At 39.6% G+C, this 24,051-nt stretch overlaps 7 protein-coding genes and 1 long non-coding RNA gene across 8 annotated transcripts; 7 read left to right on the plus strand and 1 right to left on the minus strand.

Annotated features, from left to right (window-relative positions):
* Window positions 1–11: 11 nt before the first annotated feature.
* On the plus strand, window positions 12–1,841 carry LOC145698341 (vacuolar fusion protein CCZ1 homolog). The gene is made up of 5 exons (XM_081775540.1): window positions 12–60; window positions 201–492; window positions 716–795; window positions 895–968; window positions 1,515–1,841. Exons 1-5 carry the CDS (start codon window positions 12–14, stop codon window positions 1,839–1,841), a joined length of 822 nt encoding a protein of 273 aa, XP_081631666.1.
* An 18-nt stretch (window positions 1,842–1,859) lies between these two features.
* Window positions 1,860–2,640, plus strand: LOC145700062 (uncharacterized). Its single transcript, XM_081777326.1, has 3 exons — window positions 1,860–2,065; window positions 2,180–2,326; window positions 2,408–2,640. The coding sequence occupies exons 1-3, from the start codon at window positions 1,881–1,883 to the stop codon at window positions 2,535–2,537; spliced, it is 462 nt and encodes a 153-aa protein (XP_081633452.1). The 5' UTR covers window positions 1,860–1,880; the 3' UTR covers window positions 2,538–2,640.
* Window positions 2,641–2,708: 68 nt separating this feature from the next.
* On the plus strand, window positions 2,709–5,387 carry LOC145700054 (WD repeat domain-containing protein 83-like). Its single transcript, XM_081777315.1, has 7 exons — window positions 2,709–2,834; window positions 3,362–3,433; window positions 3,687–3,860; window positions 4,171–4,358; window positions 4,493–4,711; window positions 5,013–5,166; window positions 5,211–5,387. The coding sequence occupies exons 1-7, from the start codon at window positions 2,722–2,724 to the stop codon at window positions 5,302–5,304; spliced, it is 1,014 nt and encodes a 337-aa protein (XP_081633441.1). The 5' UTR covers window positions 2,709–2,721; the 3' UTR covers window positions 5,305–5,387.
* Window positions 5,388–5,429: 42 nt separating this feature from the next.
* LOC145700060 (protein ILRUN-like) lies at window positions 5,430–6,879 on the plus strand. The gene is made up of 5 exons (XM_081777324.1): window positions 5,430–5,549; window positions 5,641–5,832; window positions 5,955–6,074; window positions 6,133–6,262; window positions 6,351–6,879. The coding sequence occupies exons 1-5, from the start codon at window positions 5,453–5,455 to the stop codon at window positions 6,379–6,381; spliced, it is 570 nt and encodes a 189-aa protein (XP_081633450.1). The 5' UTR covers window positions 5,430–5,452; the 3' UTR covers window positions 6,382–6,879.
* A 2,215-nt stretch (window positions 6,880–9,094) lies between these two features.
* Window positions 9,095–11,991, plus strand: LOC145700041 (uncharacterized). The gene is made up of 7 exons (XM_081777299.1): window positions 9,095–9,334; window positions 9,597–9,873; window positions 9,917–10,320; window positions 10,465–11,166; window positions 11,246–11,364; window positions 11,402–11,671; window positions 11,714–11,991. The coding sequence occupies exons 1-7, from the start codon at window positions 9,217–9,219 to the stop codon at window positions 11,954–11,956; spliced, it is 2,133 nt and encodes a 710-aa protein (XP_081633425.1). The 5' UTR covers window positions 9,095–9,216; the 3' UTR covers window positions 11,957–11,991.
* Window positions 11,992–12,274: 283 nt separating this feature from the next.
* On the plus strand, window positions 12,275–13,974 carry LOC145700065 (uncharacterized). The gene is made up of 2 exons (XR_014134140.1): window positions 12,275–12,480; window positions 12,995–13,974. It is a non-coding gene; the product is annotated as an uncharacterized LOC145700065 (long non-coding RNA).
* A 37-nt stretch (window positions 13,975–14,011) lies between these two features.
* On the minus strand, window positions 14,012–21,382 carry LOC145698342 (uncharacterized). The gene is made up of 11 exons (XM_081775541.1): window positions 21,159–21,382; window positions 19,231–19,550; window positions 18,588–18,779; window positions 17,631–17,819; window positions 15,948–17,425; window positions 15,555–15,789; window positions 15,222–15,481; window positions 14,948–15,179; window positions 14,668–14,903; window positions 14,499–14,622; window positions 14,012–14,167 (listed from the first exon to the last, which is right to left on the minus strand). Exons 1-11 carry the CDS (start codon window positions 21,211–21,213, stop codon window positions 14,156–14,158), a joined length of 3,333 nt encoding a protein of 1,110 aa, XP_081631667.1. The 5' UTR covers window positions 21,214–21,382; the 3' UTR covers window positions 14,012–14,155.
* Window positions 21,383–22,524: 1,142 nt separating this feature from the next.
* LOC145698343 (uncharacterized) lies at window positions 22,525–23,812 on the plus strand. Its single transcript, XM_081775542.1, has 3 exons — window positions 22,525–22,533; window positions 22,596–22,817; window positions 22,862–23,812. The coding sequence occupies exons 1-3, from the start codon at window positions 22,525–22,527 to the stop codon at window positions 23,810–23,812; spliced, it is 1,182 nt and encodes a 393-aa protein (XP_081631668.1).
* Window positions 23,813–24,051: the final 239 nt, after the last annotated feature.

The raw sequence follows: 24,051 nt of genomic DNA on the forward strand, positions 1-24,051 counted from the left end.
TTCCTTTTCAGATGCTGCATAATTTCTTTATCATCCACCCTCCTTTGTGCAAACGCGAAGGTTCGGCTTACTCAATTCATATTGAAATCAAGAAAGAATATTTTACGGAAGTTAATTTCCCAAACGTTCGAGTAGTCTGCAGCTTGGCTCTCATCGTGAACCATGAATGTGATTTTCCATCATTCAAGCTGTGCATTGAGTAAGCCTGAAAACCGGTGAGGAAGAAAAGAAAATCCTGTACTTCCACCCGGATCTAGCCGAAGCTCAGCGGTTAAAGCAAGTTGGCCTGGCAGAAGCTCTTAATGCTGTTTCCAAAAGTTTCTCTGGAAACTGCGAGGCACTTAGGACGAAAAAGCTAACTCACTCGTTCCTCGAGCCCGAGGAGGATTTTCTGATTTCGCTATCCATTAAAAACGGCGACACGCAATACTCGCATGCTCTTCTTTTGTCCGTCCTGACCGACTGGTACGATTTATTCATGCGTATTCACGGGCAGGTTTTGAACGCAGATAAGGTCTATTTTTATCAAGTTAATTGTTTTGTTGTTATAAATATAGTTGCTTACGTGGCGCAATTTATATTGACAATTTGCTAGAGTAACTTGGCGATAAGTAATTACTCAAAGTATCGTTCCGTAAAATCAATAATAAGTATTCTATCTAAATTTCTAAGATCAAACACCTTATCAATGTAGTAATTCTCAAACCTGAACAAGAACTTTGAGTGATCTACTCGAAAAAATTGGTGTGAGTGGTTTAACTGAGTTACTCTCGTCCTTTTTCAGCTCGTTTCTTGAGGATCGGTGCTTCTTATTAAATGTCGTAAAGATATAAACACTTGTGTTGGTGCAAATAGAAAAATAATATGTCAAGATAATATTCTAAGCCCTAAAACAGAAAATGAAGATTCACAGCTACAGCCTGCCGGAACTATTTTGCTCATATGAGTTAGATGCTTCGAGAGAATCTGTAAGTACATCTGCTGCTATATTGAATTATATACATTCCTTAACCTTGCCTACATTTCCAGATAATTCCTAGCTACTCCTCGTATTTATAAGCAAAGAGGCTAGTTCCTATCAATTTTTTACGCTCATTGCACGTAGATATTGGAGATTTTCCATTACCCGCATGGGACGAATCGGGGGATAGAGGCGCTCGGACAGAAGGTGTATTCCACTGCACTTAAGAAAACTACTGGTCGGATAAACTTGAAATTTATTCCCAATACTAATTTTGGGGTGTAGATTTCAAATCCGCTATCGAAATTTGCATGGCGCTTTTCCTTATTGCAGAAAAAATGCCATTTATCTCAGGGGGGTTTCAAAAATTATCTCTTATTTAGATTTCTCGAAAAAGTAAATTCAATATTTGAAATCAGAGATAGCGAAAACATATAAAACCCCTTTTAGTAGACAAAATTCTTGATATTGGTTCGGTTTCAATGTGCAAACACTCACCGGGAGGGCAATTAGGCCGCATATAATAAGCGAAAAACTTAACATGTATGTTTAGCAATTCGACCTGATCTACATGGTCAATCGCGTTCGCAGTCGATTTTCACCAATTGATGGCTACCTCATATTCTCCCAAAATACAGTCTACTCTACGAACATCGACAGGCAGAGTGTGTACATTCTGATGATTTATCTGACGAGCATGTTTTCTGACGCTGAAAACGGTTTCATCGATCTTGGATTTGATACTTTCTTCCTTCCAACAAAAAATTCAAGGCAAGAGATATTCGTTTATCACAGGATGGTGTTTTTAAATTTAAATAAATCTGCATCTCAAGAAAGGGGGAATAATTTCGCGTGCTTCTGGCTCTTACGCAACTTTTAAAATCACCTTTGAAGACAAGCCCATTTTTGTGTCTTTCTGATGGGTAATTCCGACCAGAGTTTCCCTTTGAACGAGGTGAAAAGCTTTCTGGACAAAAATCTACCTTTGAAGAGGGAAGAACAGAATAAGCTCGAACACCAAAACGCAGCTTCTAAAGAAGCTTTTCACTACTATATTTGCGACGAGCAAAATGGAAATTCCAAAGATACTTTTTACTCTTTCAGGTTGGTTTTATTGATTTATACCTTTCTGCTCTTATTCAAAAATATTTGATATCATATTTAGGATTAGATTTAGTCAAATAGGATGAGATCAGGTTCAAACAAATTATATTTCAGTGGCAGTGAGCGACAATGTAGGATACACCCATCAGTGAGTTCTTTGATTGTCGCTTTTCAACAAATTTATCTGATGCCGAACGGTGGAGAAGTATCTGCAGAAACATCTGATAATACATGGATACTCACCAAGTCAGACAACAAAAAGTAAGTTTCTTTCGAACATGCGACAAATACCAAAAAGACAAGTTTCTATTTTATGTTCAATTTTTAATTTATCAAATTAAGAATGAGTGTATTTGTGGAGAAAAAGCCCTCGGAGAAGAATCTGTCTGATATAACTACCGATGTGGATAAGATCTTGGCGTCGGTGCAACCGGGAATCTCATTTGAAACTGAACTTTTGAGAAAAAAATGAACGAACAAACCAATCTCTCTTTCATTCTGCTGAAATTTCTTCATCGATTCTATCTTTCTGTACCTAATTCTACCTACTGTATTGCTCGAAATAAATCATGCTCGATTCTTCATTTTTAACGTTTTACGACAAGTTTTCTATCGAAAGTTTTGGCGGATTTGAATGAATAGAATTTTCAGAAGCGATGTTTCGCAAAAAGGGAGCTGGGGATTGGAAGCTCTCCGTGGAGCACGCGGAAAAAGTACCCTCTTTGCCTATAATTGGCCATGCCTTGCGAAATGATTTACAAACAGGGCCAAGGAAGGGAGTAATTATCAAGAACAACACTTGCGCACAATCAAAGCGTTTATTTTATGAATATATGCCCGCAAGATTAGCTCTTTCCTTCTTATTCAGCATCTGCGTATTGAATTTGATATATTCTTTTTCGTAATTATTTTGAGTATATTACAGGTCCTTCTGTTAATTAGACATGTTTCTATCGACAATTGCCGTATAAAATACGGGGGTTTGAAAGTTCCTTTTTTATTGTTGCGGTTGGTAAATCATCGATCAATATCGCCTCGATTTTCCACCGCAACGGAAAAATGCGATTTGCCCCGCGCTAAGGTTACAAAAAAGAGTATTGATAAAAAAAACGCAGATTTGAATCTCGGCTAGTTCTGGCGCCAAAAAAAGGAACAGCGGCCCCTCCAATTATAGAAAGTTGGCAACGGGACAGACGATATTTTGACACGTTAGAAACGTTTTGCGTTTTATTCTTGCAAATAGCGCGACCTTGGGCTTGACCCTTGGCAGGATGGCTTCTATAATTATCCCGACTGAAGTAATCGACCGAGTATTTTTGCACAGGAGCAAGCTGTCGAGAGCAGAGAATGGGATTCCAAACAGAGAAGGTACATATTAAAATTCAACTGATTGATCGAGAATATATTTTGAAAATGACGCAAATATATTTACATTATCAACACTTGTGTAAGCATCTACGTATTGATATTCAATCTTTCCCCTCATATAATTAGATCTTGGTTAAGCCTATTATTTATACCAATACGTACCAATATTTAATATCGCCAGCTGCATTACCTGATAATGAAGATATCTCGCCTTCTCAGGTGGAAAATATCGAAATTGAAATTTCATTTTCAGCGTGCTGGCAGTCCGTTGGAACGCCGATGGCAACTACTGTTTATCGTGCGGCAAAGATAGCACGATCAAGCTATGGAATCCTTTCAAGTCCATGTGTGTTGCGCTTTTTTCGGGACACGGGCGAGACGTTACTGATGTAGATTGTGCTGGCGACTCGGAGCACTTCGTATCAAGGTAATATTGGCTGAAAGAATCGTTTTACTGCTCAATTATTACAATTGACTCTGGTGTTTTATTGCCTGAAACTATTTTTTCTTTGTTATCTTCCTTGATATCAAAGGATAATAGAGATTTTATGACACGATTTGATGAATATTTCTGAACCCATTTGAATTTTTTTTTGTATCGTTTTCGATAAGTTTATGTAAAAATGTGTGAAGGCTAAATTCTGGAATAAAAACTTATGTTTTTCTTTGTAATTTTTGATGATGAAATTATTGCGTGATCATTCGATTTTTTCAAAGATGTCAGATTCTAATAACAGTTCTTTTGACAAGCAGGTTCTTCTCTGGGATGTGCCGAATACGGCGATCGTGCGACGCTTTCGCGGCCATGCTGGTCGCGTTAACTGCGTGAAACTCAACGAGGAAGGCACTGTAGCTGTCTCTGGCTCCGTCGATGGGACAGCGAGAATCTGGGACCTGCGCAGTCGATCCTATGAACCTATACAAGGTGAGCATAACCAAGCAAGACTGAGCGATTAAATTAGTACCAAATCTTAATTGCCAATATTTTTTCCCGTCTGGGGTGTAGTAACAACTAAATAATATCTAAATCTTCCTAATTATCTTACTCAACTCATTCAGTTTTGGCAGAACCGAGCGATACAATCACGAGCGTCCAGATTAGCAAAACCGAGATCGCCGTTGGCTCCGCTGATGGATTCGTTTATCGATACGACATTGTTGCGGGAAAATTACGAAGAGACTATGTCGCGAGCGAAGTCTGCTCCTTCATGCTTGCTGATGGATGTCTCTTGGTTCAGTCGCAGGATGGCAATTTGAGGCTGCTTGATGCTAACGGAGGTAGAGTACTTTTATATTGAAAATGGCAGTAAGACGAGGGAGAAAATGAATCATTTTCACATGATGTCTTGATCGAGAGACAAGTGTAAGTTAGACTGTAACTGTAGTATGGTCTACCAGACTGACGTACAGTAGTAAACCGGAAGTACGAACCATCCCCAGTGATCGTTTGTTATGTCAAGTCCTTGCTGGAGGAAAGATATTCCATTTCTCAGGCTGTGCGCATCTGACAATAATTTCATTTAGCTGATACAAGCATTTTCTTATGACTCCTCATCCGATCGATTTATCCTCTTTCTAGGATCCCTCCTTGGCACATTCGCTGGGCATACCGTAACGGAATATAGAGCTGACTGTCAAATGACGCTGAGCAAAGTGTACGCGACTTGCGAGTCTGGGAATGTGATTTGCTGGGATCTGGTTTCGCAGAAAACTGTCGGCCGAATTCCAGTCAGGTATACGAACTCAAATTGGCGCAGCTTTCAAGAAATATTTTTAGAGAGGGGATGCCCTTGAGTGGCTTCGATATCTACAAAAACGGTCTCGTCGCTGCCGCGGGACAGAAGATATTTTTGCGCCCAATTCTAGCTTGAATTAAATCTATATTTTACTTTCCATTGCCATCTTGATGAATTTAAACAAAGGATACGTTTATGTACAAAGACCTTAAAATAACATCGTGATAAGGCTAACAAAAAAATTAAAACCCGCCGAATTCAGAAAGCAATAAGCGTAGTGACTATGGCGAGTACCGATGTTGCCGATCTTCTCTTTCGCTTCCAGCAGATACAAGCGGATGATCATGATATTTTGATCAACAGATTTTGCGAGCTTATACAGGAAAGGGTTTCATGAGAATTAATAAGTAAATTGTTCATTTCAACATTCTAAAGTCAAATTTCGTAGATAAACTCTCGAAATCATTCAAAAGGGTGCTAATCAGGACAGCGCAGCGTTCTACCTCGAGTCCTTCAACTGGAATCTTCAAGCCGCGCTCAACGCTTGGTTCGAATATGGCGGTGCCGTTTCCCTTCCTAACGCGAAATTCATCGATGATGTCACAATCGGCGAGGGGCAGTCTGTACCTCCATCTACAGAATTCACAAAGACCTGGACGATCCGTAATTTATTCTATATACTGTATATATAATATACATTTCATATTTTAATTATTATATATTCTACCGCCGATTGATTTATATCGTCTCTCTTTTCATTTTTCGATGAATAATTTTTGTTTAAGAAAACTGCGGACTTTCCCCATGGCCAGCAGGATGTCGCCTCGAATACATTACCGGACACAAGCTAGCTGGCCCTAACTCAGTCGAAGTTCCGCAACTTCAAGCTGGCGAGACAACTCAAGGTGTGTACCAGTGCTTTTCAATAGCAGTCTATCATACATTGCAAACAATCTTGTGTAGTTTCCGTCAATATGATGTCTCCAGAAGAGTCCGGACTCTACGAATCGCGATGGAGTCTTGTAACAGAGCGAGGTGCTCACTTCGGCGACACCATTTGGTGCATCATTCCAGTCGAAGAAGGAGGAACTTTAGGAAGGGATGAAGAAGTATATTTGTGAACCTCAGTTAGATACGTCTGTTTTCGGCGTTACCCTCGGTACTTTCTTCAACCCAAAAAAAGCCGTGACACAAATGATAGATCGCCTCTAATAAACAACATTTTTTCGACTCCCCTCTTCCCCAGAAAATCCCTCTGTGAAAAGAAACTCTTCCCCTCTGCCATTTGCATTTTTTGAGTCGAGAAAATGACCATCTTGAACGTGCTGTACATATGCGACTGCTTTACTTTCTTGTTCATAATATATATTTATCTCGAGTTATAACTTTAAGACTCACCAGTATTTTAATCATGTTTTGGAATTCCATCGTTTTCAACCTAACCAGATTTTGTCAAGAAAATGTCTTTGCTAAAACAACAAAAATAACTATGCATTCCCACTTTCGCATTAGCTTGCTTCCATAGCATGCGCGTATTTTTCATTTTCAACAAAAAAAATATATTTTCGGGACATCTCGAGCAAAAAAATGAACGATTATTTTTTTTCAAGCCTGTTTAATCTTTTTACTTGGCATTTTCTCCAATTATAATCTGTAGACCAGATACCAATTCTCTTTTTTTAATAAAGCCACTTTGATTAAGTCCATCAAGTCTTGCGGGTTTACGTAAAATTGAATAATTTCATGTAAGCCAAGTATTGTTAAGTAAGTTCTTATCGCAACGCAGGGCATGTTATTCCATAATTATCAGCAAAGAAGACTATTCAGGTAATTATTTGAGATGTTCCAAATGTAACCCCGCAGATGTTCTTCAGATCAAGTAGATCAGTGATAGGTTTCTTTGATTGGCTTTGCTAGAGCCGCTCTTTAGCACAGATTGTCGTGATTATGATGGTTGTTCCAACTTGACTCTTCAACAAAAGTGAAGAAGTTTTTCTACGGAATTCGTAAATTGAAACTTCTCTTGATAATATAATATTATTTAAAATAGAAGAAATACCGAAAGCAGCGCAAATTGCCATTGAAATTATCTTCATATCAAAAATATTCGTACAACTTTGATCGAGGAAACGATCGCAGAAACATTTTGAGACCTGTTTTTGAAAAAAAATATTGCGAAAAGAAACTCAGACTGTCAATTTTATTTTATAGCGAAAATTTCAGAGAGACTGATTTCATTAAACCCAAATTTTAAGTGAATACTTTCCTTAAATCATATACAGTCCGTTTCTCAGAAAGAAGACAGTATGGAATCATTTTATACACTCACGATTCTCAGCATGAAATCGAGGGCCAACGCGTACAAATTAGCTACCCATCGTAGATTTCCTTCCGTGATCGCGTTTCCGATAAGAAAGTGAAACTTCCAGAGTATCACGCGTCGACACCTGTCAAGAGATCTGCTCCCTTCTTCGCCCTCTAGCGTCGCTTTTCTTGACAGCCGGATATAACCCCGATCTTTCAACTTCGAACTCAGAATTCAAATTATTACAAAACAAAAAGAATGTACTCACGCAAGCTTCTTTCCAAAAGCTTCCAAGAAGCTGAAGATATCAGAGTTGTTCCACTAAAACGATCCTCCATGACTGGCTCCGTCGAAATTCTATCCGACATCGAACTCTGCCAGAATCAACCAGAAACAACCGGCAAGCCAAGAAGGAAGAAGCTCACGAGAAAAGTCTCCAGCTCAAGCCGTTTCTACGAGTGCGTTGGTAAGTCTCAAACGGAATCAGAAATCGTAAAAAATGAAACTGAGGGAGGACCAGTGCCACGCTCATTTTCATTATTTTCCGCGCGCATCTTGGCTGATTTTACATCCGGGTGGTGACTTGCTGCCTAATCATCAGTTCTAATCCATCTTCTTTAGCATACCTCAAACGACACAACCAGGAGGCTGATTCGGAGGAGTGGACCAGGGTCCGCGTTGCGCTGGAACAAGAACTTCTAGTTTTCCAGGACATTTCCGGCGCCATCTCCCCATCCATGCCCCTCCTGGTCAACTTGAAAATCGCCCGGGTACGAGAGATCAGACTCAAGGATGCTGGCAAAGGAGGACTGGAAATTCAAGCTTTGGATAACGTCTTCACCATCCGCTTCAAGGACAGACACACTCGCAGACTTTGGCTCGATCGAATCGAACTCGAAGTTCAGCGAAACAAGAAGAGTAGACGAGTGGGAAAGCTCTCGAAGAAGAGCCACCATTTTTCAGACTGCAACTTGCTCAAGACTGTTCGCGAGAGTTTCAAAGCCTTGAAACGAAAGCACCTTGGTACTTTTTAATTCACTGATCAACAAATACCATTGGTATGTTCTTCCAATAAAATTTTATTTTTGAAATTTTACGATTCTCTGAAGTTTGTTCGAATACGTTTCTTTTCGTTTGAAGCTTCTTCTTGCTTGATTCATTTTATTTGATACTCGTTCTGAAATGACACGTGGAAATTATCAAGTGCCTGATTCGAATCCACTGTGCCTGATGTAGTTTCATTATCAATATGTGACATTTTATTCAAATTTCGGCTCTGAGTGCTTATTTTAATTATCTTTTCATTCTTTTTATTCGTCGCTCTATTCTTAAACGAACTTGACTTACAGGAAATAAAGAGCTATCTTATCTATTTCTTGCTTGACACGCTTTGCGAACATCAAAATTGAACGCTTTTCTCGAGTCAATATCCAACTTCATACTGATTTTGAAAAGTAAAGAAATTTGAACTAGACGAATTTCGCTAAAATCCAAAATTATCCGCGGTTTGATCCGGGCTCTGATAATAGAAATATTGATATTGCTGCAGCTATAAGCCAGCGAAATTTGCCTGGAGGGCTTATCTCAGAGAAATTCTAGTTCTAACTAGGTAAAGGGAGCTAAATATAAGATTTGTATCCGCCGTTAAGTGAATCAGAGAAAATTATCATAATCGATTCTGAGAGAATGGTTGCGCGAGGAATGATTTGATTAGAATACATTAATTGAAGAAAATATAAATCATGGGACGACGAAGAAGGACTGGCCTGATGTTCGCTGCCATCATCATCGTAAAAATTTTGTGGAATCAAGGCGCACTGAACAGGATATTTTTGGTTGAGCATCAATCGAGCATCAATGGTAAGGCGGCGTTGAAAACGAATAAATTATCTTATAATACATAATTTATATACGAATTGCCATTTTTCTCAATCGGTAAGAAGGTCAGATCTCCGATAGGGAAAAAAGGGCATTGACGATACCGTATTGACGATATCGGATGGTTTTTTCATTCAATTGAAAATGTAATAATATATTTTTTTCTTTTATGATATCATATTAGATTCAACATAAATCAAGAAATTAAACCATGCCCATCGCAACAGTATTTCAATTTGTTTAGAAAAAGTGAATGCAGCATCACCGGAACCACCCATTACAAAGAAGGAAGAAAATGAAGTCCAGCAAATTTTAAAAATCGATCTTCAGAGAGAAAAGGATGAGCAAAACATGCGTAGAGCTGTTCCACAAAGAATATCTCAGCTAAAAGAACATATTGGAAATTCAAATATAAATTTCAAGGATAAACAAAATGCGATGATTGATCGCTTATTCAAGAAAAATGCAATTCCTCATTTTCAATCACAAATGAATATGACAGAACTCAATGTTTACTACAGGTTTTGTTACTGCAAGAAATTCATTTTTCATGATAAACCTAAGATCGCCGCCATCATGCTCAATTAGAAGAAACACCATTCGAGAGTACACTGAAATGTGGAGAGAAGAACACGATGATCCCAGTACTCCGATGACATCGATTCTACCGCGTATAAAATTCTTCACTGTGGAAACTCCAAGCACAAGAAAAGAAGCCAGTAAGAATGAGGACTTAGTTCTTGTGGAGAGTGATGGCTACGATGCGAAGTTTAACGATGTCAGTTGCGATGAAATGATTTGGGAACAGAATCAGAACATGTCTGCCAAATATGATGAAGAAATGTTCCTCAAATCGCTGGAATACGCTGCAAAAGATCAATTTACGGGGCCGAATACTGGACATGTGTTTTTGAAAGACACAGACTTGGTTAACTTTGATACCATTAGAAATGTCTCCAGAAAAATTGGTATGTAGACAAATGTAAGACAAAATTTTAACATCGAAAAAAGTCCTGTGTTTCATCTTGTTTTCTCAGTCAAGGACTGAGATGCTTTTCGGCACTGCGTACTCTTCAGTGCTGCAGAAAAGTAGAAATATCTTGTGTTTTTAGGAAATGAAAGAGACGAGAACGAAGGAATCCTCTGCTTTGGAAAGATTCATTCAGAAGCGTCGGTTCCTTATTGTGGAAACAAAATCTTCATGCGTGGAGATACAACTCAGAAGTTGATGAAGTTCTCCGTACCCAACAGGAACTTTCCAGTCGCGCAGGAAATTACAGGATTTCAACGCAATCGAGCGGGTATCAGTGGACTTATGTACAACGATAAACCGCAGCGGACAAAAGCTCTTGTTACTCTTCCTTACATGGATTGGAACTTTTACAATTTCAGTGAGCACTTTCACGAATGGGCGATGGATTTAAAACCGACGAACAGAATGACGTATAATCTGCCGGATCTGTATATCAAAGATCGTCCTGTCTCAGATCCTTGGTCGGTTGGGCTCGTTCACGCGCCTCCTTGCTCTGCAAATTACTCTATCTTCTCGCTCATCAAAAGTGCTCGACAAAACGAGAAAATTCGCAGATTTATCCGTATTTACACAAATCTACAAGACAAATTCTACCCTCAAAATGCAAACCCCTTGAATCACGTAATGCATGTCCCGGTACGATTTATTCTTGGGAAGCAAAGCAGCAATGAAGATCCTGAACTCACGAAGAGAATCGAGGATGAAATTAAAGAACATGGAGATATTATTGTTGGCGATTTTATTGATACTTATGAGAATCTACCTCTCAAGACCTTGACAGGTAGGGTTCAATAAAGTTGTTAATGCTTCATTGACTGCAAATGCATTTGAACAACTTTAATTAAATTATATTACAATAGGTTACGAATACATCAAGAATGTTTGCGACGGACCAGCAGCTCCGCACTACTTCATCTTCCACGATGATGACACAATGCTGAGCTATGCGAAGCTAGCAAACTTTGTCAAAGAGAAATCGGTAGGAAATGTACGCTGGAATGTTTTAAAATATTTAGGTTGATTTGTCTTGCCTGGCGTACAAAGGTTCTCATGCCCGACCCTACCGATGGGGCAAATACAATGTCACAATCGAGCAGTGGGCATCTGGCCACTGGCTTCCTGAGTTTTGCACTGGCCCGTGTAATCTGATGAGTCGTGAGACAGCGATGAAGATTCTCCAGGCAGCGGAAAAAACTGATCCTAAAGGATTCAAGCTCGAAGATGTCCTTTTCACTGGCATTATTCGAACGAAAGCTGGCCTCGCAGCACCAGACGAACCACCGACAGTAAGAGATTTATTAGTTCGATTGAAAGTGAATTGAATTTAGGGTGTTTGTATGATGGGCGAAGGATTGACGTTCATCGCTGCCGGTGTCAACAGATTCATTAATGCCAACAAGCTAAAGTGGAATCCACAGAAAAAGACTCCATGGGTGAACACGAATTTAGAAAATAAATTAAATTATCTGCGGGACCACATTCTTGGTGATCTGGTCGAAGATCTGCCGGAGTATAAAGCCTGGGAAGCAAGAATCAAAGACAAACGTCCTGTTGTTCCATCAAACACATAGAATTTTCCTTTAGTTAGATTTTCTTTGTACTTTAAACCCGAATCTTCAATTTTCGAAATAAATGACACTCGAACCTACAGTTCCTGATTCTCCTCCTTGATTGCAAGTATTCAAAACGAATAAAGTTGCTTGAGAGTTCTTTTAGCAGGGATAGTTTTAAATCGGGGATATCACCGAATAACCTCCGCCTTCATGACTCGCTGCGCTCAGATCGTTGTCTCCCCATTTTTCAGCTCCGTGGTGCCTCCTTCAGTGGCGCTCGCTCGTCAATCTAGCCCGGTTCTGGGGTATAAAAGCAGGGCAGTGGGGGAAAGAGGCAAGCAACAATGAAATTGTTTAGCTTCACTCAACTGGCACTAGCAGTCCTTGGCTATAATGACATCCGAGCTCGGATGATGCAACGCTACAATCCTGATCCATACGGTGATTCGGAGCCGCTCTCCCGCCGAGCGCGTTCCAACACTCGCCGGAATCAGGTCTCCCGCCGTCAGCAGGAGCAAGAGCTCTTGGACTCCATGCAGGAGGTAAACTCATCGTTGTAAAGATTCATAAAATTGCGCGAAATCTGTATTTTTAGCTCGACGCGCATTCTCATCGCCGCTGATCACAAATCAACAAAAATGACGCACTGAGCTCGATATTCTTGATTTCCCGCCTGTTTTCACCTAAGGTGGTGGTGTCGCGTAGTGCTTCGTGAGTCGAGGGGCTTATTTAGGCCACTCCTCCGGGGCACAGTTAAACGCAGTGCCAGCCTAGGGTCAAGACAAATTAAAGGGCGATGTATCGGATATTGGAGACGCGTTCATATGTTGTGATGGCAATTTCTTCAGTGGAAACCCAGGAAGTTGATTGAAACTCCTCTTTTAATAGAGTTGAGTTTCTCATTCTTCCAGGGTTGTTCATTCCACGAAGGATGCAAGACGGAATCGCTGACAATTCAGCGTTTCGTTAGCGCCAAGCGGCGAGAGCGGAATGCGCGCGGGCACACGCTCGCTTCTCTTCACCAGTCGCCGATCAAACCATCAAAATCCAATTTAGCTGAGGCTGCAGCCGGAGCTCACTCCACGCGAGCAGGAGATCGCCGACTTGCTCGAATTCCAGGAATTCATGCGCGACCTCGATCTCTCCTTATAACATGACAAATTTCAAACAAAACCCAAAAATGCTTTCATTCAGCAAAAAAATACTTTGCTTGGAGTCGACGCTTCGTTCTCCGACAAAATTTCAAAACAAACATAAAAAAAAGAACAAGAACCCCAAACACCGCAGTGCTGACCTTTTAACTTGCCGCTTTTCTTGCATTTTTCTTTCATTTTCACGCTAAAAATTACTGATTACCGACAACTCAAAAAAAAATAATAACTTAGTTTATAATTTTACGCCAAAATATGTCTTTTAACGCGCCCCGGGCGTAGACACTGCCAAGTGAACTCGACTACCGTGCAATACGAGCCCTTTTTTTCTAGTGCATAGCTTGCTAGTTGCACGACGCAGACCGCGAAATAAAACTCCAATTTTTGACAGATTGAGCCGCAAACGCGCGAATACTTTAGCGAAATATAAAAATAACGAAAAAAAATCTAACCTTGTATTTTTACCTGCTCGTTCCTATAACTGCAACATTAATACTGCCAACAACAACTGAATGATTCTTGCTGAGAAGAAATCCGCTGCGCGCGATTTAGCGAAACACACAAAAAAACAGCGAAAAAAATACAAACACCAGTTCCATTCGTCTTGCAAATACGACTTTTACGCGCTTTGTAAAAATCAAAACCAACTTTCATCGGTGCTGCACTTTCACTTCATTTTTACTTTTCCTTTATTCTTTTTGCAATGAACATTATTTTAAACCCTTTTTCGGTAGGGACCGCGAAAAGTTTTTTTTCCATTTGTGTTGAAAAAAAAACTCTCAAGGTCTTTATTGAACCCTTTTTAACGACTTATAGAGAGGATTTAGTTTTTTTTTTATCTTGATTTCGGAAACAACAACGATTTCGTCAATAAAAATGTTAGGGCCAAAACGCTTTCTCTTGTGTGTTTTGTTTTCAATAGTTACAGTGGTAAAACAGGCTTTATTACAGAGCAGAGCAGTGATCAGTTAAACGCAGTGGAACTTTTCGGGAAAAAAAAGAAGAACACCCAAAATATTTAAATAGATAGTAGTGAAGGTGAGAAAAAATATAGTGGTGTTAGGATTCAGGCTTTTGTCTCTTCTGCAGGGTTCGGTAATTTGAGCTCACGCTAAAACTCAAGAAAATAAAGCTTGAGACTCACGTTTTTTAATTTGAGTTTTGAGAACTCAGAGATGAGAGCTCACATGAGAAATCAATTCTGGCGATCCATGAGCCAAACAAGGAAGCGCTCGCTTAATTTGAGTTTTGAAAACTCAAAACTCTCAAATCTCTCAAAAACTCAAAACTCCCAAAACTCTCAAATCTTCTCAAAATGATTTCTCAAGTCACTTTGAGTTCTCAATTTGAGGAAATTTGAGCGTCTAGCCAAAATGAGTTTTAGCTTGAGCTCAAATTACCGAACCCTGCTCTTCTGGCGATGCGCAGGGCGAGAAGGAAGCTTTCATCGCGCGCATGAGCCGGGAGTTTTCCATGTATAGGTTTTGGATCAGCACTTCGGATTTGTTCAGTTTTCTGTACATATCTCGCAGCCTATTATGATTGGTAAAGATTTCAATTAGTAATGTAGCGTTGAACCTGTTGGTATTGTCGTTGAGCATTATTCGTGTTTTCCTCAGCTTGCTCGTCAATTCGATATTTTCATTCTCCAGCGTCGCTACTTGTTGATCGGCGATGGGTGGCAAGCCGAGTTGGGCACGCATCTCCGCGACTTTGAACAGCGTCGACTTGTGCTGCGTTGTTGTGTTGTTGGTAGAACTGGTCGATAATCGGTTGGAGTCGACCAGTCTCAACTGGTTCATCGATGGAGAGTACTAAAACAGCTGTTTAGAAACAGACTTTTTAGCCTCGTATTTACCGCGATGATAGAGCTAGAAACGCTATTCGAGTCGTCACAATCGGGCGTGTCGCTTGAGGTCAATCTCAATCTATCGTTTGTTTCCTGGATTTTCTCGAGATTGCGAATTTGCTCCCGCAGCTCTTGGTTTTCTTTCTGTAGTTCAATAATTATGCTCTGATCGGCTGATTCGTCGGATTCGGACTCGGAGGAGTCTTTTTCGAATTCCACTTTTAGGTAGGTTCCGTTGTTACTAGAAGTCTGATTGAAGTAAGGAAGGCTGAAAATGACTTACATTTTTGGCTTTGACTTGATAATCTCCGTTGTTTCAGTAATAACGGTTGTTATTGTAGGTTTAATTTCTTTGCTTTTCTTAAGCTTTTCTTCGAGATCTTCCACGTCTTGCTGGGAGACTTCAAGGTTTTCTTGCAAAATTTCTTTTTCAAAATTAAGTTCGTTAATTTGGCGCGTGTATTTTTCTTCAATAGTTGAGAGCTGTCTTGCTTTTTCGTCGAGGGCTTCTTTCATTTTAACTTTTTCTTCTTTCAAGATAAGCTAAAAGTTCAATTAGAAAAAGACGATGTTATCAGCAGATTTTATTATTTAGCTATTGGAGTTTTAATTTTACCTGGTGGCTTTTCTCGAGCTCAGATATCTTCGCCAGCTGCTCGTTAAGCTGGCTAAGCTCAGCAGATTTCTTTGCGTTTTCACGTTCCTTTTCACTGAGGAGATTACTCTTTTCGGAAATGATTTTTTGGAGCTTGTCCTCCAATTCGACTGTTTGTTCTATCGCGAGGTGCAGTTGTTTTTCCATGTTGTCGAGCTCGTTTTTCATTGACTGCTCGTTTGATGCAGAAATGTCCCTAAATAGATGTTTCTTTCGGATGGTATATTCTCATTGATTATGTATTTTTACGGGGCGATTGAATCACCCCAAATAAATTCATAAAGTGAGAACTTAAAAGATAAGCCTTCTAAATTGAAGCTTTGATGGTGCAATATTTTATAAATCAACACTTACTTGAGAGCTTCAAGCTCCATTTTGAGCTCCGATACAGTCTGTCTGAGCTGTTGAGTTTGCTTCTTAGTGAGTTCGTTTTTGTTTCGTCCCTTTTTATTCAGCGCCTCGACGAGGGTTTCTTTGTCTTTCAAAGTCTTCTTGGTGACTTCGTGTTCGGTCTTCATCTTTGCGATTGTACTTTTGAGGTCGTAGTTCTCCTTGTTGGTTTTGTTTAATTGAGCGATTTGGCCGCGCAATTTCGTGCATTCCTGCTTTTCGAGCATGAGTTTTTCAGAAGTGCTGGTGACGTTTTTGTGGAAAGTTTCGTTCATTTCTTGAAGCGAGGCAATTTGAGATTTCAACTCGGCAACTTCCTTCGTTTCAGTTGTTTCCTTCTGATTCGCTTTCAAAGCCAGAGCGCGAATTTCGCCAGATAATCTATCTTTCTCCGCGTATCCCAAGCTGACAAGACTTTCAAGTTCGGCGATTTTGGATTCACTCTTCTTAGCTTCTTCAGTCAATGTTTTGGCTTTCATAGCTTCGGAGAAATAGTTTTCTTGCGCTTCCGAAAGATCGTTCTTCAATTTTTCCATAATTTTTCCGTCGAGTTCGATGTTTTTCAGCATCTTCTCGGCGTTTTCTTTTTCTTCTCTCGTTCGGACCAATTCTTCGGTCAGCTTTGACACTTTCTTTTCTACGTTTTCCATCTGATTTTGAACATTCTTTACTTTCACTTCTTCGATGTTTTGTTTCTGTTCAAGAGCGGTCTTTTCAGCCAAGATTTTGAAGGTCTTCTGCCTCGTTTCATCCAGCTCAAGTCTGTACTTATCCAGCTCTCGTTCCAACTGAGTGCAAGTCTCGACAGATATACGAAGCTCGTCCAAAGCATTGTCTTTTTCGTGGGCCAGGGCGCCAATGTTTTCTGCATCTTTCAGCGCGCAATGCAATCTATCCTCAAGTTCCAAGAGCATTTCGTTTTGGCGCATTTCTTCTTCGGTTTTGATCAGAACCTGGGTTTCCGTACTCGTATATTTCTTCACAATTGTTTCTGTCGAGGAATTTGTTGTTTTTGGAGCTGCTTGAAGGGCGACTTCAGAAGTTTCAACTTGCACCTGGACCCATGAATCGAGATTTTCAGTTTGGTCGTTTAGCAGATTCAGAGTTCTTGGCGTCATTGCATTTCCCTTGAGTTCTTCTGCAAAGCTCTTGTCCATTTTTCCAGGAGTGGAGGTCAAATGAAACTGCAAAGCCTTTTCGTAAGAATCTTCATTGTCCGAATCCAGAATGTCTCCAGAAGATTCTTCTTCGCCATCAGGATCGACTCTTGAAGACAATCGCGAAGGAGTGGAGTGAATTTCCGGCTCTTCACGAAGAGAGTTGATGGTTGTGTTTTGCTCGTCGATCTTGTCTTTCAGATCGCGGATGTATCGCTCGTATTGCTCGACCAAGGAGGATGCGTCGAGGTCTGCGGGTTCTTCTTTGATCGCAGCGGTTTTTGGCTTTTCAGGGTTTTTGAATGATAAGAATTATAGAATTTCTTCGAGTCCGAGGATATTCTGAGTGTAACTAACTAAACAATTTCCTAAACAACTTGTGAAATACTATGCAAATCATTAGCTTTGTACAGGATGATCATTTCCTAGACTACCAGAAAATTTTATAAATGAATTTTAAATATGACGATTGTGGTGTCTTCTCTAAAACCATTTCCTTTGTCTCTTCAAGTTCTTTTCGCAACCTTCTATTCTCATCATCGACCTTGTCTGAGTATTCTCTAAGCTCGTCGATTCTGTTCCGAAGGTCCTTGACTTCCGACTGCGCATCTTTGTAGTGCAGCTTCAGATTGCTTTCCACTTCTGCGCAATGCTCTAACTCTGCCTCGTACTTTTCGCGCTACAAAAAATTGAATTTAGAGTTATCTCGAAATTGGTCAAAATTACGTTTTGGTCAAAAATAGCTTGTCTTTTTTCTCTCGCCTCGAGCGGTGCCCACTTCGACTTTCCTCGATGCTCACTTCTTACGGAAATTTTACCCATTTTTCTCTCTTTTTCTTTCTCTTTTAAATTTGTCTATTTCTCGCTCATTCGATTATTTCTGGGCTTTATTTTTTCGGTAAAAAGACGAATCGAGGTCGGTCGTGGCTGGGGCTTGGCTCGAAGTGGCTCGAGAAAAAATTGCTTCTTGCTCGAGCAATGAAGATTTAACCCACGTATCAAACTCTTCTGACTCAGGCTTAGCACCTTCAACGTTATATATTTCCGCTTGTAAATACAGTTGCTACCCTCGATAAGCGACTTTCGCTATAAAATCTAATGCCATAATTTTCAAGCGAAAAGTTAGATTTGACAAATTTGATTCCTCATTGTCTTCAAGTCAGAATGAGTCAAAAAGAAAGAGTTTTGAGTGACAAGATTATCAAAAATGACACGCAGATTTGTAGCCAAGATCAAAATAATCATATGCTCTATCTTTTAATTATCTCTCTTCTGCTGTGCTCGATTCTTGAGAAATTCTCCCAATTATTTGATTTTGAGATTGAGTGATACGATTACTCGGTTCTTGAGTAAGAAATGTCAATCAAAGTATATAAATACCAATATCAAAGGAGGGCGATCATACAAGATAAGTTTTATGAACATTGCGTAATATTACTGTTAATACCTGCCGATTGAAGGAAGAATCTAAGAAATCTAGCTCGGATTTGAACTGCTCTCTTGATTTGTCAAATTTTTCTTTCCATTCGGACTCGATTTTCTGGACGAGCTGCACGTGATCGTTGCTCAGCCCTGTTTGATTTTCTTCTGCGTCTTCGACTATCAGCAGATTTCGCTGCTCGGCGGCTGAGCATAGTTCCTAAAATGATATGCTTATTTTAGGAAAATGAACTCGGGATAGAAATGTTATATTTTATTAAATAAATTGCTTCAAAAACACATTTTATTCCTTGATTTATGGCACTTATAAATGAAGTCTCCTATACAACGGTTCCATAAATGCAGGATAGCGAACCGTTTTTCAGTTTTTATTTTACAATTTTTGCTCAAATAAAATAAATTGACTGTACCAATTCAAAATTATCCCACCACCAATAATTCTCGCAAAACATTCTTTCTCTCATAAAATTTTTCAAAATGATCACTGACGTCTTGTTTTCTTCGTGTCAAAATATCATGAACTCAAGTCGAAAAATCAACCTCAAAAAAAAAGCTGAGCACTTTGACTTTTATTTTGACCCTGACGCCCTTCGCACTATTAGTATTTGATTGTCAAAAAAGTAAAAAAATTCTCATCCTTGATTTCTTACCTTCATTTTTTCCGCCTGCTGAACAGCAGACTCAAACTGCTCCCAAAGAAATGTAATTTCTGTTTTGTACGTCGCAAGAAGCTCCTGTCCTCCAGGAACATCCTTCAGCACTGAGTCCAGGGAATGTCTCAAGTTAGTCACGGAAATCGTCTGCGATCCTTCCGCCTGATCGAAGAATTTCGAAGTTTTCTTGAGCCCGTCCTCTATGCCAAGAGTCTGCCACATCTCCAGAACATCGTCGATTTTGAGGTAGCCAACTTCTTCTTGAGGAAGATTCGAGCAAATTGGCACGTGCCATTCTTCCATCCCAGCTTTTAGGCCTAAAATAGATTGTATATTATACAACTTACAATATGCACAACGTATATTATTCTAATCCCGAGATCAATTCAGAACAAGTGTGTTCTTGTTACGGAAACATCCCCGAATTGACGTTAATTCATGGTTCTTTTCCCTGGATAAAATGAAGATATATTTACCCAGATCGACTCGAATAATACATGAGATGGTCAGACTAGCACGAGGATAATTTTAGTTTAAAAGTGTATATGAGTTACTTTTCTGAAAACAAAATTTTCATAATTTTTATTTTTATTTAATCTCAGGTGCCTTTTCTATTTCCTGTTGAAATAACCAATTCCTTACCCGTAGGAAAATTCTCTTTCTCAAAACTGTGAAGGAAACAGTAATCTCTCTGAAAGCCTTGATCTATCCCGCTGCGAACACCTTCCATCGCCACGGGGCGTCTGGCGTGCCCAAATTTCAAAAATCTCCAAAAAGAAAATCAATTTTTAAAAGCGGATATTGAGGTATAAAGGCCAAAATTGATCAAACTTGAGTATCCTCAACTCCCTGACGAGTGGGCTTCAAAGAGGTGTTGACTAGCAAAATATCCCTTGAAATTTTCAGGAAGGAATTTTTTTTTATTATCCCAATAAATCCATACAGGATGGGTGGGATTAGCGAGACTCGCGTGCGTCAAGGAGAAAAAGGCGAAAAAGGGGATTTCCTCTTTGAAACTTTCCTCAACTTTTTTTTCTTGGAGAAATGAATTATTTTTGAGTTGGAGTGACGAGACGCGCCGGAGAGTTAGATTTCACAAGGAAAAATGGGATAGAACTCGGCCTCTCAGTTATCACTCGATTATCGCGTTTTTCATGACAAATGGAAATTTTCTGAAATTTGGCGAGATCCTTCAGTTTTATGAGATTCCGTAAATGGCGCTTATAATCGAATCTCCAAATAAATTTATCTACCTTTGTAAATATGCGCTTCTAATTTCCATTTCTGGTATCTCGCCTGCAACTCTCTCATCACGCACTCGAAAATAAACTCGACGATGGTCGACTCCATTCGTCCATCACAGTTTAGCTCATCAAAAATTAATCGTATTTTTTTCTTATTCTTTTTTTCCGTCAAATCTCACTATTATCGATTCAATACGCTTCACTGATTTTCCCTCCCTTGAGCCAATTTTATGCAACTCGGCCTTGCCCCTTAGCCACAAAAAGGGAACTAGAAGGGTTTATAAAATTGGACATGCTCCAGTAAATACCCGATTATAATGAGGCCCTTAGGAGGGTTCACGCGAAAGTTCAAAATTAAGCGACACCCTTCCCATCAAAAACATTCAATTTAAAATTCTGATTAAAATTTCCATCCTTCTTTTTATTCAATCTGACCTTTTTGTGGTTTTGAAAATTTCAAGCCTTCTCTCATTTTTTTCTCTTTATTTTGAAAACGGTTTCATTTTCAACTTCTAACTTTTTCTTTCATTTTTTGTATTCCCGAACTTGTAAAGAAATTCAGCGCGAAAACAAAACAATGTAATTATCACTTTCGGAAACGTGTTCTATTTCATTACAGTAACCCTCTCGCTCCCTGGGGAATCAAGGGTGTTTTGGTCCTTGTCTTGGTCTGTGGTTTACCTTGGTGCTGGTCCCTTAGGTTCATTTTCTTGGCAACACCGCCTTCCGGTGGCATTTTAGTCTTCTGCTTTTTCGATCTCTATGATAAATTTTGGGCACACAATAAAGCCCGTAAGGCCGAAATTGCGACGTGTGTGCCCAGGGGCACCTCCTTCTGGCAACAACGGTTTCAGTATCTCTTATTCTTTCTTTCTTCTGATTCACTGTATTATAACCACCGTGAGAAATTTCTCAAGGCCTTCCTAAGCATCACAAAAAACTCTAGCCACAGAAAAAGAAAGAAAAAAGGCAATTCTGCGCCAGCGCGCCGTTTTGGCTTCTTCGTGCAAAGATTTAATTTTTAATCGAAAAAAAGAAGCAGCTGGGGACTGTGCGGATCATCCCCAAGACCAAAAACAAAAATTTCCCAAAGCCGCTTTATTCATTTCAGCCTAAGAAGCGCTAGAAATGAGAAGAGGAGAGATAGCTAGTGCGATAAGGGAAGCCCGAACTTGTTGGATTGAACAACTTTGGAGATTTATTAAAGCTCCTTGATGCCTACATCCATAATTATTTATTGAAGTTTTTTCATCAATAAAGAAATTGGACTCACCAGTTTTCGATAAGAAAATGATCTTTCTATTCTCTCTTTATATTTTTTTTTCTTAAATTTTTCGAGTTTATTTTCATCCCGCCACATTCGGGCGCTAACACAGGGTCAATCCAGGGTCAGTGTGTGTCCAATTCAGCGGGTTACTGTTTGCCTCAATCATCACAGAATGACACCTGGCTATTGTGAGCCTTGGCCCATTTCCTGCTTATCCGAACTTATAAATCCATCTCTCCCAGCTCATTGAAAAATGGGCACAAAGACCAGTGAATAAAGGCTTCAAATCCGCAGCGGAGATTATTACACTCAAGTGTTTCATCAAATCGCTATTATTAAATGTACACAATACTGTAAATCAAGCTTCATAGGAACCTTCCAAACCCAAACCTTTTCTTTCGAGAAAATTTCTTCCTCTCTCTCTTCTGAATAAAAAACTCTGAATGTTCCTTCTCGAGTATGTTTTTAGGCACGCAGTTTGGACACACTCGAGATCCAATTCTGCTTGAATGAATGAGATTGCAACAATTGCCATTTAGAGTGCACCAGTAGTCTGGTTCTTGATGGTCGGAAAAATGGCTACTTCAAAAAAGGTGCTCAAATGGCGCCAGCAAGTGAAGTGATCACACAGATTACACTTTATTAGTGGCGTTTCTTGCAAAAACCATCCGGCTGAAAACGGTTTTCTAACGTTATTGCGCAAAGTAAGTCGATCTTATTCTTGAAATGAAGACATCTTTAATTATCAATGATGTTATGTTTGAGCAGGGCTTCCGCATAATGATCATGGTAAGCTAACATCGTCAATAGTTAGATCTACGATTTAACAACGTACTCAATCTTAATTTCAGCGTAACAAGGATCGTCATCATCTCATAGACCTAAGGCTAAGACAGAGAATTTTTCGCAAAAAGATGCTTTCGAATATAATTTTGCTACTATTGACATTTTCGGAATATTCCGAAGCATACCAGGCTCCCGAATATTGTTCACTACCACCCTCGAGAATGCGAACAATCGATATTATTGGAGTTATGTCAGATAGAATCTTGGCGAAAGTTAAACTTGTAAATGTAAGTTGACAATCATATTTCTGAAATATAATTTTGAAACCTAGAAAATCCCGAATACTCAAAATTACTGGGGAGTTTTTAAGTTCAAAAACCAATGCGAAAGTAATTTTCTTGACGAACTTTCCATGGGCTCCCCTGAATTGCCAATAATCGAAATAATCGACAAAACTGGGAATTTGTACCAAGTTGAGTTTACCATGCCATTCGCCAGTCCATTCAATAGTTCTGTGACAAGATATGTTCTCCAGCAGGTTCGGAAGATATCTTCAATCAACATACGCGAGTCTGAAGATTCAGAAGGGTGGAAAGAAGACTCAGATGCATTTATCATTTCTGTCAAGGTTCCGGTTGGCCACGATAAAGACAAAATAGCAAATTGTATAAAAAAGATGAAAATCTTTATTTTCGACGATGATGGCATGTCTTCGAATGAGATTGATTACCTTTATTGCTTCGCGAAACTCGGCCCTCCAAAAGTATACACAACCGCGACAACATCAACAAAAACAACGTCAACGACAACAACCACCAGCTCCATTACAACCACCACAACGACTACTAGTCCGACAACACCTGCTCCAGGCGACTCTTTCCACATTCTCGACGCACACGATCCAATCGATAGCGTTTGGCTTGTCAATTCTTTCGGTGCATTTGAAACAGCATCCGCGGTTTCTTTCGACTGCCCTCTTAAATTTGCCTCGACTTTTTATCATCAAGACAACGTAATCATCGTTTCCAATTTGTGCAATTTTATCTACTACTTCGACAATACCTGCGGATTGACAAAAACGACTGTAGCGACTCCTTTTCCAAATCAAGAGGTCGAGGACCAAATGACGACTCATTTGATTGATGGCTACACCAAAATCTACGCACATAACAACGGAGTTATAAGATCGCTGAGTATAATCAATTTTCCAGTCTCATCAGCTACCTGGAAAAATGCAACAACAAGTGGACAACAAATTTTCAGTCGAGGTCTGTCTATTTGATAATCACACTTTTCGATTCTTAGGTTTTGCTCCTTATAAAGCTCACCGACTCTTGCTCTTTGGCGGCTCTTCCGGGGAGCTCATCAAAATCGAGTTGATGACTTCAACGCTAAACATAATTTTTGGCAGCAAACGAAATATGTACCGGATATGCCGAATATAAGAAAACGAGCTATTGCCTTATCTCTTGATTTCGCGAAAATCGTTGTTGTTGGCGGTCTGGAAAATTCTAGCTATGA

The sequence above is a fragment of the Oikopleura dioica genome, chromosome 2 (genome assembly GCF_907165135.1).
Source record: "Oikopleura dioica chromosome 2, OKI2018_I68_1.0, whole genome shotgun sequence".
NCBI classification, from domain to species: Eukaryota; Metazoa; Chordata; class Appendicularia; order Copelata; family Oikopleuridae; genus Oikopleura; species Oikopleura dioica.

Excerpts from the sequence above, each read along its gene's own strand:
- LOC145700062 (XM_081777326.1), top strand. The coding sequence starts at position 1,881 with ATGGGTAATTCCGACCAGAGTTTCCCTTTGAACGAGGTGAAAAGCTTT. Across the intron at positions 2,066-2,179 it reads GATACTTTTTACTCTTTCAG|TGGCAGTGAGCGACAATGTA; the intron begins GTTGGTTTTATT and ends ATTATATTTCAG. Across the intron at positions 2,327-2,407 it reads ACCAAGTCAGACAACAAAAA|AATGAGTGTATTTGTGGAGA; the intron begins GTAAGTTTCTTT and ends TATCAAATTAAG.
- LOC145698342 (XM_081775541.1), bottom strand. The coding sequence starts at position 21,213 with ATGCCACCGGAAGGCGGTGTTGCCAAGAAAATGAACCTAAGGGACCAG. Across the intron at positions 17,426-17,630 it reads TTGAAGAGACAAAGGAAATG|CCAAAAACCGCTGCGATCAA; the intron begins GTTTTAGAGAAG and ends AACCCTGAAAAG. Across the intron at positions 15,482-15,554 it reads AGCTCGAGAAAAGCCACCAG|CTTATCTTGAAAGAAGAAAA; the intron begins GTAAAATTAAAA and ends TTGAACTTTTAG.
- LOC145698341 (XM_081775540.1), top strand. The coding sequence starts at position 12 with ATGCTGCATAATTTCTTTATCATCCACCCTCCTTTGTGCAAACGCGAA. Across the intron at positions 61-200 it reads TCCTTTGTGCAAACGCGAAG|TAAGCCTGAAAACCGGTGAG; the intron begins GTTCGGCTTACT and ends CTGTGCATTGAG. Across the intron at positions 796-894 it reads CTTTTTCAGCTCGTTTCTTG|AGAAAATGAAGATTCACAGC; the intron begins AGGATCGGTGCT and ends AAGCCCTAAAAC.
- LOC145700054 (XM_081777315.1), top strand. The coding sequence starts at position 2,722 with ATGTTTCGCAAAAAGGGAGCTGGGGATTGGAAGCTCTCCGTGGAGCAC. Across the intron at positions 3,434-3,686 it reads TGGGATTCCAAACAGAGAAG|CGTGCTGGCAGTCCGTTGGA; the intron begins GTACATATTAAA and ends TTTCATTTTCAG. Across the intron at positions 4,712-5,012 it reads GCTGCTTGATGCTAACGGAG|GATCCCTCCTTGGCACATTC; the intron begins GTAGAGTACTTT and ends TCCTCTTTCTAG.
- LOC145700060 (XM_081777324.1), top strand. The coding sequence starts at position 5,453 with ATGGCGAGTACCGATGTTGCCGATCTTCTCTTTCGCTTCCAGCAGATA. Across the intron at positions 5,550-5,640 it reads CAGATTTTGCGAGCTTATAC|AGGGTGCTAATCAGGACAGC; the intron begins AGGAAAGGGTTT and ends AAATCATTCAAA. Across the intron at positions 5,833-5,954 it reads CACAAAGACCTGGACGATCC|AAAACTGCGGACTTTCCCCA; the intron begins GTAATTTATTCT and ends TTTTTGTTTAAG.
- LOC145700041 (XM_081777299.1), top strand. The coding sequence starts at position 9,217 with ATGGGACGACGAAGAAGGACTGGCCTGATGTTCGCTGCCATCATCATC. Across the intron at positions 9,335-9,596 it reads GCATCAATCGAGCATCAATG|AAAAAGTGAATGCAGCATCA; the intron begins GTAAGGCGGCGT and ends CAATTTGTTTAG. Across the intron at positions 9,874-9,916 it reads GAACTCAATGTTTACTACAG|ATCGCCGCCATCATGCTCAA; the intron begins GTTTTGTTACTG and ends GATAAACCTAAG.
- LOC145698343 (XM_081775542.1), top strand. Across the intron at positions 22,818-22,861 it reads CGAAAGTTAAACTTGTAAAT|AAAATCCCGAATACTCAAAA; the intron begins GTAAGTTGACAA and ends TTTGAAACCTAG.